The 15,272-nt window shown below is 45.4% G+C and overlaps 1 protein-coding gene across 2 annotated transcripts; it reads right to left on the bottom strand.

The window, feature by feature from the left end:
• Positions 1 to 3,468: 3,468 nt before the first annotated feature.
• LOC123365236 (cytochrome c oxidase subunit 6C-2) lies at positions 3,469 to 13,553 on the bottom strand. 2 transcript variants are annotated; one of them, XM_045007946.1, is made up of 4 exons: positions 13,403 to 13,553; positions 12,097 to 12,224; positions 8,589 to 8,727; positions 3,469 to 3,587 (listed from the first exon to the last, which is right to left on the bottom strand). In XM_045007946.1, the coding sequence occupies exons 2-3, from the start codon at positions 12,208 to 12,210 to the stop codon at positions 8,602 to 8,604; spliced, it is 240 nt and encodes a 79-aa protein (XP_044863881.1). In that variant the 5' UTR covers positions 12,211 to 12,224; positions 13,403 to 13,553; the 3' UTR covers positions 3,469 to 3,587; positions 8,589 to 8,601. The 2 variants fall into 2 exon arrangements, with proteins under 2 accessions (XP_044863881.1, XP_044863882.1); XM_045007947.1 differs by lacking the exon at positions 13,403 to 13,553 and adding an exon at positions 12,915 to 12,933.
• Positions 13,554 to 15,272: the final 1,719 nt, after the last annotated feature.

The following is a 15,272-nucleotide window of genomic DNA, read 5'->3' as shown; positions in this document are numbered from 1 at the left end:
TGGGTCCCCCCTTCGAGCCCTTAGCCACGTGCTCCCTGCTCTACCTCTCCTGGAAGACAGCCTTCCTAGTCGCTATTACATCTGCGAGACGAGTATCGGAGCTCCGGGCTCTGACGGTGGGTCTACCATACACCGTCTTCCACGGAGACAAGGTGCAGCTTCGACCACACCCGGCCTTCCTCCCTAAGGTGGTGTCGGCCTTTCACCTTAATCAGGAGATCTTCCTCCCGGTCTTCTTCCCGAAGCCGCACGCCTCACCTCGTGAGCAACAGCTTCACACCCTCGACGTCCGCAGGGCCCTCGCTTTTTACATCGAGCGGCGAACGCCGGAAGGGCTTCGTCCCCAGTTGTTCGTAGCGGTTGCTGACCGCATGAAAGGCGAGCCGATCTCCTCGCAACGGATTTCCTCCTGGGTCACAGCATGTATCCGGACCTGCTACGAGCTTGCTCGCGTGCCACCATGCCGCCTCACCGCTCACTCGACGAGGGCGCACGCCTCGTCGGCCGCCTTCCTGGCCCATGTCCCCATCCAGGACATTTGTAGAGCGGCCACCTGGTCTTCTGTCCACACCTTCGCTTCCCACTACGCGTTGGTGCAGCAATCCAGAGACGATGCAGCCTTCGGCTCAGCAGTCTTACACTCTGCCACGTCTCACTCCGACCCCACCGCCTAGGTAAGGCTTGGGAATCACCTGACTGGAATGCATAGGAGCAATCACTCGAAGAAGAAGAGACGGTTACTCACCGTAATAACTGTTGTTCTTCGAGATGTGTTGCTCCTATCCATTCCCGGCCCGCCCTCCTTCCCCACTGTCGGAGTAGCCGGCAAGAAGGAACTGAGGAGCGGACGGGCCGGCTGGGGTATATAACAGGCGCCATAGCGGCGCCACTCCAGGGGGCGCCAGCCGGCCCGCCGGAGTTGCTAGGGTAAAAATGTTCCGAAGAGCCGTGCACGCGCGGCGCGCACACCTGACTGGAATGGATAGGAGCAACACATCTCGAAGAACAACAGTTACTACGGTGAGTAACCGTCTCTTTATATTTACAAGAGAAAGCGTGTCCCTAACACCCCTAATACTATCTATATGAAGCACAAATAAAAAAGTGTATTCCCTACTTCACAGCAAAACCTATATGGATGGGATTTTCTTCAGACCTTCTGTTACTGCATATTAGTGTTTTGAATCAACTAAAAGTTACACAAGGAGTTTCTTTAATGTTTCTGCATGGTCCACCCTGAATGTTGAAAAGTTAATGGGCTATTTGAAATAATAAAAGCTATGCCAACTGAATTTGAACTTAAGACCTTTCCAAATATAATACAGATAGCTTAATTTGCTGTGCTTCTTCATGGGAAGACTTTACAGTCTGCTTATGAGAGAGATGGAATCTATGTTCTCTGAACAGTAGGTATTACAAGGAAAATTACTTTAAAGACACTATTATTGAGCAACTCTAGAATCTTATGTGTCAAGCCAAAAACACTCTGAAGTAGTTTCCTACATTCTAGCTATAAATGTGACACTGATTCACATTATTTGAGGCTAATGTGTTCTGTTTAATGTAAGAACAAGAATGTTTTAATTACTTGTAACAGGCCATCTTGTCCAAGTTTGTACAGGATAGCTTGACCTAAATTCAGTATGGAGGGTAGGCTGAAACGCCAGGGTGACTGAGGCTAAGCCTCACTCTATATTCCTAGACCATATCTATGATAAAATGGAATTACAGTTAGAGCATGCATCATTACCTTAAAACATATTGCAGTTGCTTTAGTTGTCCCAGAACCAAACATAAACCCAGGAAATTCAAGAATAGGCTTCAGGAGGCAGGGATAGCTCAGTGGTTTGAGCACTGGCCTGCTAAACCCAGGGCTGTGAGTTCAATCCTTGAGGGGAACACTTAGGGATCTGGGGCAAAGTCATCAGTACTTGATCCTGCTAATGAAAGCAGGGGGCTAGACTCAATGACCTTTCAGGGTCCGTTCCAGCTCTATGAGATAATATATGGAGATATACCTTACACTTTAAAAAGAATCCAAGCATGTTAAGGTAAGAAATGCAAGTAAGGTATCCAACTCACCTTTAATGGCTCTGTATTGATGTCACGCAGTAACCATTAATTACAATGGACATTTTAGTGTTTGCAGTCCCAGAGCAAATTAAACTTTTACAGAACATTTTCCCTCTCATGTCATCACCACAGCACAAATGAAAGTTTGTTTAGGTACCTTAAACATGCATTTTCTTACTTCAATATGTTTGCATCTAAGTGCCTTTGGCTGCCACTAGGTGCACTTGCCCTCATCTTCTCTAGACCCCCTCCTGGCCCCCAGTGTCTGAGGTACAGGCATATACCTAGGATTTGGGGCCTTAAGTAGTTAAACAATCTTCCAATTGTTATGCACTGCTGCCTATACCCAAAGGTAGGGGGCTGGTGCCAGCCCCAGGAGTCACATTCCAGCACTATTGGGGAAGAGGGTTAGGGGGGCACACAGGAAGAAAAAAAGTAAGAAGGCATTTTCAGCTGAAAGGGGAATAAGTAGGGCCCCTTCAGCTTGCAGCAGGAACAGTGACAGTTCAAACTTCTGGAATGGGTTGGAGATACAGAGGACTGCAGGACAGAGGGGAAGAAAGAAAGAAAGAGTACTCCTAAGAAGGAATAAGGAAGTGAGCCAAAGACTATAACTGAGGAGAGGGGGAAACCAGCGGAGAACTCAAGAGTAGTGAGTCTAGGAACAGAAAGGAGAAGACAAGACAGCAAGCAAACAGACAACTTGATGGGAGAAGTATAAAAATAAATGGGGAGGGAGGAAGAGAGATGTCATACTGTTTTCTCACCTTTCCCCTTCCCTGTGTCTGTTTCTTCCCCCTTACTCCCAATGAATAGGAATGTGATAGGGAAGGAAGTGCTAGTGACTCAAAACTCTCCCGTGCACACCTCCCTGTCAACCCACAACCCCTTAAAAGGTCATTTTATTTAAGAGTTCTGAAAGTCAAAAATTTGGAACTGCCAGATTAAGGTAGCATGGGCAATATTAATTGCAACCCCTTGTGTGTATTCATTAGGATGCTGTCTTTAATTACATGATCACATTTTCAAGAGGCTCCTTGCCTCATTCAGTAGTACAGGTTGAATTTTGAAGGGGGAGGAGGGAAATTATGTGGCCCTGGAAACCTTAACTCTGGTACATTTTAACTTTGTATCCTAAGCAAAAAAAGCTTTCAATTTTTTATAAATACTATATATAGGAATCCTCTGCAAGTGCTGTCCAAGCAGCTGTTGCCTATTGAACACTTTAGGCCAGGAAGCAAACAATACTGTCCTTATTTTAGTAACCACAAGGGTTCAGGATCTCTATTTTCTCTCTCACCTTGTCTTTAGCATTATATGTAGAGTACCACCTGAATTTCCACCCCTTCCCTCAGCATCTAAACAGTCAAGGTCATCAGTTAAGATAAATAAAGCTTCATTAAGTATTTAGTTTATTGAATTACACTACAGCATGCCCACCACTGAAGTGTATTACACATTTTACAGTTGACTGAAGAAACAAGTTTAAGCTGTCAAGTCTCCTTGAAGATGATCTGCAAAATAAGAAAAACATGAGTTAATATATTTGGACAATCCTAGCTCTCAGAAGTAACTACATTAGTATGTATGAATTCAAACAGAGAGGGAAAGTGTTTATGCCAGTAGTTTAGAGGAATTTCTCGCTACTATTTCCTCATGGCTTATTATGACACTGCATGAGGTAAATAAAATTGAAACATGGAACAAATCAAGAGCTACACAGTAAGATCTGGAACAGCCTTCACAATTCACTATATACACATCATTGATAAATGCACAAGTGTATGATGGAAAAAATAAGTCATCTTACTAAGTAGCAAGAAGCCTGAAAAAAAAAAGGAATGCAACAGAGGAGATAAATGAATGCAGGTGGATTACCTGAAAAGGAAGAAATCCAAGTTTGTTAAACTACTTCTCTGTATTAAACTGAACAGCCTCAACCTCAATCCTTCACAGCTGTGCTCCATGACAAGAGTCATGCAAGACCGTAGCACCAGAATGGCTACACTTTATGTCCCCATTATCACAGTATCTGAGCAGCTCACAGCCTGTGTGTGTTTATCCTCAAAAACACCTGTAAGGAAGGACTTTAGTTCTCCATTCTGTAAAATGGGGATAAAAGTGCTAAGGGCTAGATCCACAAAAGAACTTGGTGGTGCCTAAATGTTGGACTGAGGCATTTAAATTCCTCAGTATCCCCACTCAGTTGCCACTTAACTCTGTGGCACCTAAAAATCTGCCAGTGAGCATTCACACAGCTGCCTAAATTTAGATGCCTAGCTTATACCTAAACCCCAGCAGAATCCTCACACTAGCTCTCTCACATGCAGTGTCTTATCCAGTAGGCACTCAGAGCACAACTAAACCCACCCAAAATAGCTAGAGGAGCCACCATTCCCCCTTATAACTTTTAGTCTTTTGATTAGGGCACTCACACAAGCTGTAGGACCCCCAGGCTCATTTGCCACCCCAGACCCAGGAGGGAGAAGGGATCTGAATTTTAGTCACCCCAGGAGAGTGCCCTAACCACTGGGTTATGGGATATTCGGCGGCAGACCTCAATCTCTCTTGTAGAAACTGTTCCACTATGTACAAATACTTAAATATGAACTGAGCAGAGGCAGAGATTCAGAGAACTGCCCCAGAATACCCCACTGCACGGTGGGTAAGGCATTCTCCAGAGAGGACAAAGACCAGAATTCCAACCTCCCTTCTCCAAATCAGACAGACAGGGGAATTGAACCCACATCTGGAACAGCCTTGGTAAGAGTGGCTCCACTGCTGACACTTTTGGGGGGGGGGGGGGGGAATACAGGAGAAGGCAAAAAAGAGATTACACACGTAACTTCTGGGGAGAGTTCATTTGTGGCTGTGAATGCAAGTGGAGAGAAGAGCCTCTCTCCAAACCAGATTTAGTCACCTGTCTTTGAGGAATGGGGCTTAGGTCTCCTCAGCATTTCCTTTTGGGTACCTTCAGCAGCTCCCTACACAGCATGCTAGTTTTTCTAGGTCTCATTCCTAGGCATCTAACTCTTCTCATGCATTATAAAAGACCCTAGGTGCCCGCCTTGGGGCTGTGGATTCCACCTGGTAGCAACACACTCAGAAGTCAAGCATTGCAAGACTCAGCACTGCAGTGCCTAAAGCCCTTTGAAATGCTAGTCCTACCTACTTGCCCTATGCCACACACAAGTTTATAGCAGAGCAGGGAATTGAACCTCAGTCTCTCAAGTCCCATGCTAATATGCTAACCACTGACCTACTTCCTCTTCGGTAACTGCAAGAAACATTCCAAAACAGCAGGTTAAAAGAAGTTGTGTTAACCCTAAAATTAGGGAGAAGGGAACGGGGGGGGAGGGGGGGGGAAAGGTGAGAGAAAAGGATTTTCAGAGTCTATTTTTGAGTTAGTCCAAACCACTGACTTGCTGCAGTTTTAGATATAGTCTAAGAGATCTTCAGCATGGGTCAGGAAAGCCTATGACAAATTTTCTGTTTACTTATCCAGACCTTCAACAGGTTGGTATTAGTACAGTTCCTACAAGACAGGTGTCCATAGCAAAAACAGCATCAAAACTGAACCTCCATCCAGTTTCATATATATATTTGGAGGGGACGGGAGATTTCCCCATTCACTTTATAGGCAGAAAGTACAGGTGCAATCTTCTACAGATGACAGAAGCAGCAATGATAAATTGTATCTCCTCTTCCCCCTCCTTCTGATTTACCTAAACCAGTGGTTCTCAAACTTTTGTACTGGTGACCCCTTTCAAATAGCAAGCCTCTGAATGCGACCCCCCTTAACCATATAAAAAATGTGTTTTTAATGTATAACACCATTATAAATGCTGGAGACAAAGCAGGGTTTGTGGTGGAGGCTGACAGTTTGTGACCCCCCATGTAATAACCTCATGACACCCTGAGGGGTTCCAACCACCATTTTGAGAACTGCTGACCTAGGCAGTTATATGCACCCTACAATCACTGCAGGTCCCCACCAGCTTCTCTCCTACTGCAGAAGTTGAGGATATTTTTGCACATCTGTTGATAATTCTTCTAATGCACTACCTAAACAGAGTTACAGATTAAGATTATGCTATCTGTGCCACTTTCTCTCAATTAATGCCACTGGGTAAATGATGAAGAAAGGATAATCCCAAAATCCCTTTAAAGCCTTGAGCTAGTTAATGTTTCACAGTTCTAACAAACAGGTTCACTCAACCTGGTCAGAGAGACTTTTGTACATTGCTTGCAAACTGGAAAGCTTACAGCCTCTTGGTGTAATCAAGTGTTTCTTTTAGCTCTGTTTGCACAGCAAAGCTTGATTCTTAGCTTCAATTAAAGAGTTTTAAACTTGCATCTTTGCTGCCAGTATTGTTTCAGTTGATTTTCCTCCCATACTCAGATCTGACATTCTTGCCAAATAGCCTTTCAAAATACCCTGAAGGCGGCCACCTGACCAAAGCACTGGTGATGTAAGTGCCGGAGAAAGCTAGTTTACATAAACATATTAGCAGTATTCTTTATTATGATCTTAAACTGGAGTAGAAGTATGACTGTGCAAAGGTAAAGTGATCCCTTTGTTATTTACCACGCTCTTACATGTTGCTTAAAAAAAAAAGTAGAATTTCCAATGGGAGGAAGAATAAAAGGATGGTCAATAATCCCATTATTAGTCTATGCTACTCTGTTTTGCATTTGTACTTTACAACTATATGAGGAGCATCCATCATCCATTTTTTTTGTTATACGGGAACCAGCTGCTATCTGATGTTATGTTTGTGTATGGAAGCGAGAAACATTAACACCATCAAGTCCAGTACTGAAGCGTTTACTTAACAAGTAACAAAACTGAATGAGACTAAAAGTCAAACTTTAGCTGGCCAGGATAATTAGGCAAGACAAATCATCATGTGATGATCACAATAAACATTCCTGAGCACCGGAAGACTGGAGAAGTTCTTGCCCCTGATCAGTCTTTGAAGAAGTAGTTTTAAGAAAGTGGAAGAAAGTGATCAATGAAGAAATCAATATCAGTTTCATATGTAGCCCCCCAATCAGGACTGGGGTTGGAGAAGTTTTTTTTTTTAAAAAAAGCTCTTATGCCAAGTTACAGCTTACTTTAACACTGATGTTTCTAATCACAGCATCTGGAAGAGAGGAGGCAGAGTTCTGGGGACGTTTAAGAGCAAAGTTATTAGCTGTTTGGTATTTTTTATTCAGAAAACCCTTTGTAGTTATATCGAGGGAACAGTAAAGTCCATTAAGGGGAAAAATCAAATGCTACTATTTACAAAATATGTGAGAAGGCATGAACTCCCATGTTCCCTTGTACCACTTTCTTTTCTTTTTTTTTTTTTTAAATAGGGAAATTCAGCTTGTGGACAGTTATCTTCCCTTTTCCTCAAGCTCTGGAGAAAGCAGGATGTATTGGAAGCTGCTTCTATGACCCATGAACATGCACTGTTTCTCTCCATCCCCAAAAGAAGTGATCTTTTGGGTTTCTCCCTCTCCTTTATGGTCAAAGGAAACCAGGAATTGCCATAATCAATCAGACCCGTGGCCAATCTAGTCCACATTTTTCCCCCCCATCAGCCAGAAGCAAACGTTGCAGAGTAAGGTGCAAGAAACTCTGCAGCAGGCATAGGTGAAACAACCTGCCCCCAGCTTGATTAAGCCAATCTTCAAACAAACCATGGAACTTGAGGGTTTATATATCCCTACCAAGTCTTAATTTTTTCAACTAACTCTCATGACTGGATATACTTGTTGTATGTGCCCCATCCTTCTTTCAATCTTGAGAAGGTTTTGGCCTCAGTATCCTATGGCAAAGAGTTCCACAGACTAAACAGTTGTATGAAAAAAATATTTCCTTTTCAGTTCTGAATTTGTCATTTTCACTGGGATGTCTCCTTGTTCTTGTATTACAAGACAGAGAAAAAAGAATCTCCCAGCCTACCTTCTCTATACTATTATTTTGTATACTTTTATCATGTTTTATAAAGGTAAAATCTCTCATATCCAAATTCTTCATGTAAGAGTCTCTTCCTTTGTGAGATAGGGTTATCGTAACTGCACAATATTGCAAGTTAAAGTGAACCACTGATTTATATCATGGCAATAATTTCTGTATTTTCTATTCTTTATGCATCTTAACACATTACTTTGACAACTGCGCATCATGCAGAGATAACAATGATGCCAAGTCCTTTCCTTAAGTTAACACTTAATTTATTACCCCCAAAGGGTGCATAAGTAGTTCAATTTTTTCCCTTCAACATGCAATACTTTGCATTTATCATCATGGGCCCTGCAGATTTAGGAACAAAAGGAATGTTATCTGTAGCTCCCACTGAGACCCTTTTTCCTTTTCTAAACTTCAGGAACTCACCTCCATTTAACTGAATGTCAATTTAAGGGTAGAATTTGATCAAAAACATCAACATGGGACGTTTCCAGTGTATCAATATAAACAGTAGTTAGTGAGATCAGTTTGATGTAAGGCATCTTGCAATTACCTATATATGCTGCTTATGAGTTTTTGGGTTGTACACTTTCAAACACACCAGCTTCCCTCATGGCCTCAAAGTCCTTCATGGCATCAGAGTTTTTATAGAAGTCTGCATATGCTCGTTTCCTGGGCTCAGCCACGCCATACTGAAATGCAAAAGTAGAGAATTAGAGTTTTAAGAGTAGAAAAATTTGTATAACAGATGCAGAAAGCTTGTAATTCACTTGGTGGTGCCGTATCACCTGATATAACACTACTTCAGTCTCAAAAAGCTGTTTTTAGTTCAACACAGAACAGTTAGATATTAGAGGGTTACAGCAATACTTTTACTCAGATTTAGATCCTGAACTATTTAACAGATGGCAAAACAAATGTTTTGTGTTGTTTCATCTAAAAATTGGAACCAGATTTACAAACAGCATTACTAAATTTTCAGGAATAAGTTAATTCTTCCTTGTCAGATAACGTGCACAAGTCCAAGTGATCATTTTCTGCCAAAAAAATGTCACCACCTGCCAATTGTTCTATACTTAAAGGATTTACAAATAAACTTTTAATATGCCCATGGACAATCACATGGTTACGTGATTTAGGGATGCAGTTTTATCTATCGTTCCTACTAAAACTGAGTTATAGTTAGAGCAATTCTGTAAGGTTACAAAAGGGGCTGCCAAAGCAAATAGCCAAAGTGACGCACCCACTTTGGCCACATCTACACTAAGAAAAAAAGGTGGGTTCATACTCATTAATTAACACACGATTAAATCCTAGGGAAGACAAGACAGTTTAATATTAACCTGGTACTTAACCTAACACATGTGAACACTACAAACTGCTTTGTCTTCACTAAGATTTTACCTTGTGCTAGTTACCATGTGTTCACACATAAAGAACATCCCCCATCTTTTTCCTAGTATGAACACACTTCATACACTTGGGCTCCATGCTGTGGTTCATTTGTTTTGATAGGATCTTTTAGTCAACTGAATAGCCATATAAATCTGGGAGCCCTTCAAGAATCATCTGATTGGGCACTGCAGTGGCAAAGGGCAAGATACCACACATGAATTTCTTTACCCATCCCCATCTTTCTCTAATTTCATACCAGCTGTGAGCGTAGCTGGCTAGGAAAGAAGGCAATTGACAATATTCCCAGACCGGGGCATATTTTACATTAGTTTAAAATACATGCAGATCTAGACGAATGCAAGAGGTCAATGGAGTTATACACCTGTACATTTTCAGGATTTGGCCACGTGTGTGCATAATTAAGGGAACAGTGGATGAAGTCCAGTCTTCCTACACATACCCCTTCAGTTCAACAAAGTGTGCCCAAGCAAGATACAACAATGAAGGAAACTAACTGCTCTTACGTGAGGAGCTTGGCTCTTCAAACACAAGCCCCAGGCAGAAAAAGCACAAAACAGATTTATGCCATATCTGCATTCCCAGTTTTTGTGGTGTGCTCTTTGTACATACCCAAGAATCTGACCCTTTATTTTTTAAAGAGTTGCCCCACCACAGGTGCTCCAGGTTTAAAAAAAAAATTGTAGTGATTAAAGATACATCAAGTGTCAGTTTAGCTATGTCCTGGTAAGTTGTTCCTTTACTTTAATGGACTTTTTTCAAATCTCCAATAGGAGCTGAAGCCTCTGACTGTGCTAGTAACAGAGCTAGGCTTTACTGATGAATAATAGTAATTAAACCTTAATATTTATAGCTGTCTTCAGCTAGAGCTTTCTGAAAACGTAAATGCGGCAAGTGACAAGAAGGAAGTTTAGTAAAGGACTGGAGGCTCAGTTATTCCATGTACTTAGAAATGAGTTGCTGAGTGTGTGTATTTTGATTGCTTAGGAAATCAATTCTGAGTGAAACTTTTTAACAAGAAATCACCCCTCAGAAACCTAGCAAACATTTAGTAATAAAGGCAATGAAGCCATCCTAAGACATAAAAAGTGATGGTTATGCATTCAGTGTATTAAAGGTATTTAAGTGTTTAACTACTGCTATTCTGTCTGCACGACTCTTTAGGGTCCCAGAAAGCAAAGCTTCACTCATGTGGCCTTGCCCCACTCCTTAAAAAAAAAAAAAAAAAAGGTCTTCAACCTCACACTTAAGCCACAGTTCTATTTTTTCACCATGTTGTCCTTACCCCTCCAGAGATATTTGTGTCCACCTTGCCCACTGTACCTTATCAGATAGATTGCCAACAATAATGATAGACGCTCCACTGAGCACTTAGGTAGTCTTCTGACCAAAGCAGGATATCAAGGCTGATTAACAATTCTCTAGCTTTCAATGGTGGCTAAAGTTAGTTGAAAAGGTGGCTCTCAGCCTTTATGATCACCCAGCAGATAGCATTTTTATTGTATTCATTATTACTTCTATTGCAGTTGCATCCATAGTGTATTAAGCACTTTGCAAACACAGAGGAAGATCTCATCTTAATGAGACCAGTCTCTAGATGTTTATTTTATACTCTACAACAACTTTACAAAATACTCAGATGCCAATGCACATGCCAAGAAGGGTTAACCCACTCTAAGAAACCAGAAATGGCTGAGAGATGTTTGACTCTCCTAAATCAAATTAAGTTACAGAGGGCAGAGAGTTTGCCCATCTTGCTTAGCTATGCGTTTCAAAGACCATCATTCTGTGGATAACTTCATAAGTGGGACCCTCCTCAAGGACCGTCTCTCTCCCCTCTTCCCCCTCAATAAATATCCTACATTAAACATAGGCAAGTCCATGGACCAGTTTGAGCACCATCAATTTTAAATTTCTTAGGCTGAGCCACCATGAGCTATACACAGCACTAGGGATATGTCTGAACTGCACAAGTAACCTGGGTGACTGGCATCCATGTTAGCCTACCCCGGGTGTGTACATCCCCACAGCAAACCCCTACCTGTATTACTGTGTCCTCATTCACTCATGTGTGTCTGCAGGCATATCTCATTGTTCTTAATGGTGAGATGCCCTAGGACTCTTTCCCACTTAACTGCAGGAACACTTGACTGTCCTTCAGGAAAAATTGTGGGAAGGCATTGGAGGATTATCTCCTCACTGAAAAGCAGTCTGAATTAAAGTGGAGCCTGTATTCTAAACCCCCACCTCCACCAGATAAGATAACCCAGGCTTAAAGCTCTTCCAAACGTGGGTAAGATTTTTTTCCCCCCCATATGAACCAGGTGGGCTAAAAGCTGGGTATGAGATCATGTTAACTGGGCAGTATAGACACAAATTGTGCAACGTGTGGCTCCTAGGGATAGTCCAAGGCTCGCCAACAACTATGTGGCCTCGGCCAGGTCATTCAGAAACTATCGGAGGATATCTGTAAAATAGGAACAACTCCTCTCAGAGAAGCACCAAAAGGTTTTATACAGCACTCTGGAGACATACTCATGAGAAACCCATCACAGCAGTTTTCTGATAAACCAAGTCAAAGTCCTGAACCAGAAGGCTATATAGATTGGTCAAGATGAACTGGGCTCACAGCTATTATAAGACCTCACCTTGTACAAAATTGCACTTCCCAGGGATGCAATCAATGCCCCTACAATATGGACTCTCAGACGTTTGCCCAGGAGGCCCCTCATCTGTGGTTTGGGCAACAGAGTTGATGACATGGTGATGATTTCTCCTAGGAAAGTAATACATTAGAAATTTATTAAGAGCTGTACACAGGAAGTTCCTGTCCTAATTAATGCATTTTGTTTTCTATGTATATAACAGACTTGATAGACTAAACATTTCACAAGAGGATACTAGATTAGCTTCACAACATACGCAAAATCATTCCCTCCATTAAAATACCTCCTTACAACATTTGAGATGCCTTTTGAAGGAAATCTACTTGTGAGGGGAAACTATCAAAACACAACAAACTTTAAATACATATAATAGACTAGTTCATGGAGTGTTTCTTTTCTACTGTTTACAGTGTCTTAGCCACACAATACTCTTCCCTCTCCTATGAAGTCTATTGTCATTTTATATTCCTGAAACAAGTCATACTCAGATTTTTTAGGCCAGGAACCATATTTTATTAACCTAGACAGCATCATGTATGACTAATGCGCTATATTAACAAAATTAAGATGGCAGACAACTGTACTGTATAATAATGTGTCTCTGCAAAGGGGTTTTATTGGGCCATGTACACAGTAGTGCAGCAGACTATGCACACAGTCCTATAAGAGACACAGGACTGAATGTCAGGCATTGTCTATACAAGAGTTTTGCCAGTGTAGCTGTGCCAGCAAAGCCCTCCACGGGCAGCTGCCGTTCTGCTCAGATCAAAGTGCTGGTGCTGGAAACACGCGGTTTGTACCTCGCTGCCTGTCCTCTCCCGGCAGGGACGCAAGGCAGCGGTAGTCTGTGGTCTGACCGCCCTGGGAACAGAGACCCAACACGGGTGTCCAACTTCACACTCATCCCCGGGGACCATACGCAGAGGACTAGGCCGGGCCCCGCCCCTGGCCTGCGGCAGGTGCTTGGTCCGCAAACACCAACCGGGCGACAAACTGGAGACAAGAGTCACACGGCCCAGGCGCGCCCGGGTCAGCGCCGGACCCAGAGCGACCGAGCCCCGCTACCAGCTCCTCCGCCGGCAGCGGGCCCCCGGCCCCAACCCCGCGACGCCCCCGCGCCGCGCCGCGCCCGGCCCCTCACCCGCAGGATGCGCGGAGGCTGGTAGCGGCCTCAGGGACACGGGGGTCAGAGGCCGGGTCCGGGGAGGGGGCGGGCAATGAGGGGGGGGGGACGCCGGGCTCGCGGACCAGCTCCAGGCCAGTGGGGCGGGGGGAGGCCTCCACTCACCTCAGCAAAGCACCAAGGTCCTTCCGCACTGACTGGAGCCGGGCACAGACTACGGGGCTGCAGCCGCGCATGCGCAACACACTGACTAGGCTACGGCAAGCCACCCGGCTCAAACCGCGAGCCACAAAATTCAGATTCGCATGGGGGTGGGGCTAAGCCACACAGCTGGGGACCACCATGGCGGAGGGGGAGGAAGGAGGGAGTGAGGGCAAAGGAAAAGCAGACGGGAGGGGGAGGACAAGCACCCCTGCTGTGGCTCTGGCTACCCCACCCCCATCTCTCTCTAGGCAAGGGCATGACACGAGCACCTCCCCACCCCCACCCCATACTGCCCCTTCTGTAGCAGCCTTCAGCGTGACAGCCTCATCCAGGGCCAGATTAACTTTTTGTGGGCCTGGCCCCAAACATATTTGTGGGCCCCCATGGGGCAAGGTGCAGGGGGGTGGGATGGTCAGTCTCCAGAGGGACGGGCGGGCAGGGGGCAATGAGGCACGGTGCGGCGGAAGCAGCGCCGCTCTGCGCAGCCCAGCAGGCAGGCACTGTTTACAAACCTGCAGCCGCCAGATGCACAGTGGTCTTCCCAGCCCTGTGCTGGCCGCATGCCCCTTCCCCCTGAGGGCGGGCCCCCACCACACCGCCCCCCTGCCCAGTGCCCCACCCTTATGCCCAGCGCTCCCTCCACACAGAGCTCTATGCCCAGCCCCCACCTCTCCCAGAGACCTCCCCTGCTGGCCTCCCACCACAGCTGCACAGCACCCTGCACGCCACACCGCTCACCCAGCACCTGCCGCCCATAGACCACTGCCCACCACCTTCCTCACAGTCCCACCATCACAGCTGCACAGCACCCCATATTCCTGAGGGGATTCTGCACCAAAAAAATTACAAATTTTGTGCACAATATTTTAAAATTCTGCAAATTTTGTCAGTAAATAAATGTGAAGGCTCCAACATGGCAGTGGGGAGCACAGGCCACTGGTCACATGGAGGTGGGCGATCACCCTGCAGCCTCCCCCCCATCCCACCCTGTGACAGGGACTTGGCAGTGAGGCTGCACCCGACCCTGACACAGTCCAGGTGTGGGTGAGCAGGCTCAGCCCAGCAGCAGGATCCAAGTGCGGAGGGACTTAGTGGGGGGCGGATTCAGGTGCGGGTAAGAGAGTTCTTTGTGGGGCAATCTGGGTGCGGGTGGCTCAGTGGGAGATCTGGATTCACAGAAGCTTATTGCGGGGCAGCATCCAGGGGCAATGGGACTGTAGGGGATCCAGGTGAAGGTGTTTGGGGCTCAGCAGGGGAGGTGGGGTTCATTTGGGTGGGGGTCCAGGTGCAGGTGGTTGGGGCTCATGGGGGGTGGTACAGATGCCGGGGAGGTGGGGCTTGTCAGCGTGTGGGTTTGATGGGCCTGCTTAACAGGGGAGCCCCAGCTTCTGCCAAGGGGATGCCACATGCTTGGCTCCAGTTTTCCCCTGCCCCCGCTTCCCCCATCCCATGCCCCTTCTCTACCACTCCATCTCCTCCTCATCCCACACCCTTCCTTCCCCACTGCCTCTTTCCCCACCCCTGCTTCCCCAACCCCTTCTCTTCCCCATCCCAGGCCCCTTCCCCACCGCTCCATCTCCTCCCCCTTCCTTCCCCCATGCCCCCGCTTCCCCATCCCATGCCCCTTCCTCACTGCCTCTTTCCCCCTAGCTCCAGCCTTCCCCTGCCCTTCCCCACCATAGGCACTCACTATTGTACAGAAAACAGGAGGCTCCCAGCACACACAAGGGGAGCTCAACCAGCTCTAGGACCCAGAAATTGGCATCTTCTGAGCAGCACCCTCTTTTTTCAGCCAGCAGCTCTGTGCTTGCAGAAAGTGGGGGAGGCAGTG

The sequence above is a fragment of the Mauremys mutica genome, chromosome 2 (assembly GCF_020497125.1).
Source record: "Mauremys mutica isolate MM-2020 ecotype Southern chromosome 2, ASM2049712v1, whole genome shotgun sequence".
Classification (NCBI taxonomy): Eukaryota; Metazoa; Chordata; order Testudines; family Geoemydidae; genus Mauremys; species Mauremys mutica.
This window is presented reverse-complemented; position numbering and strand designations above follow the sequence as displayed.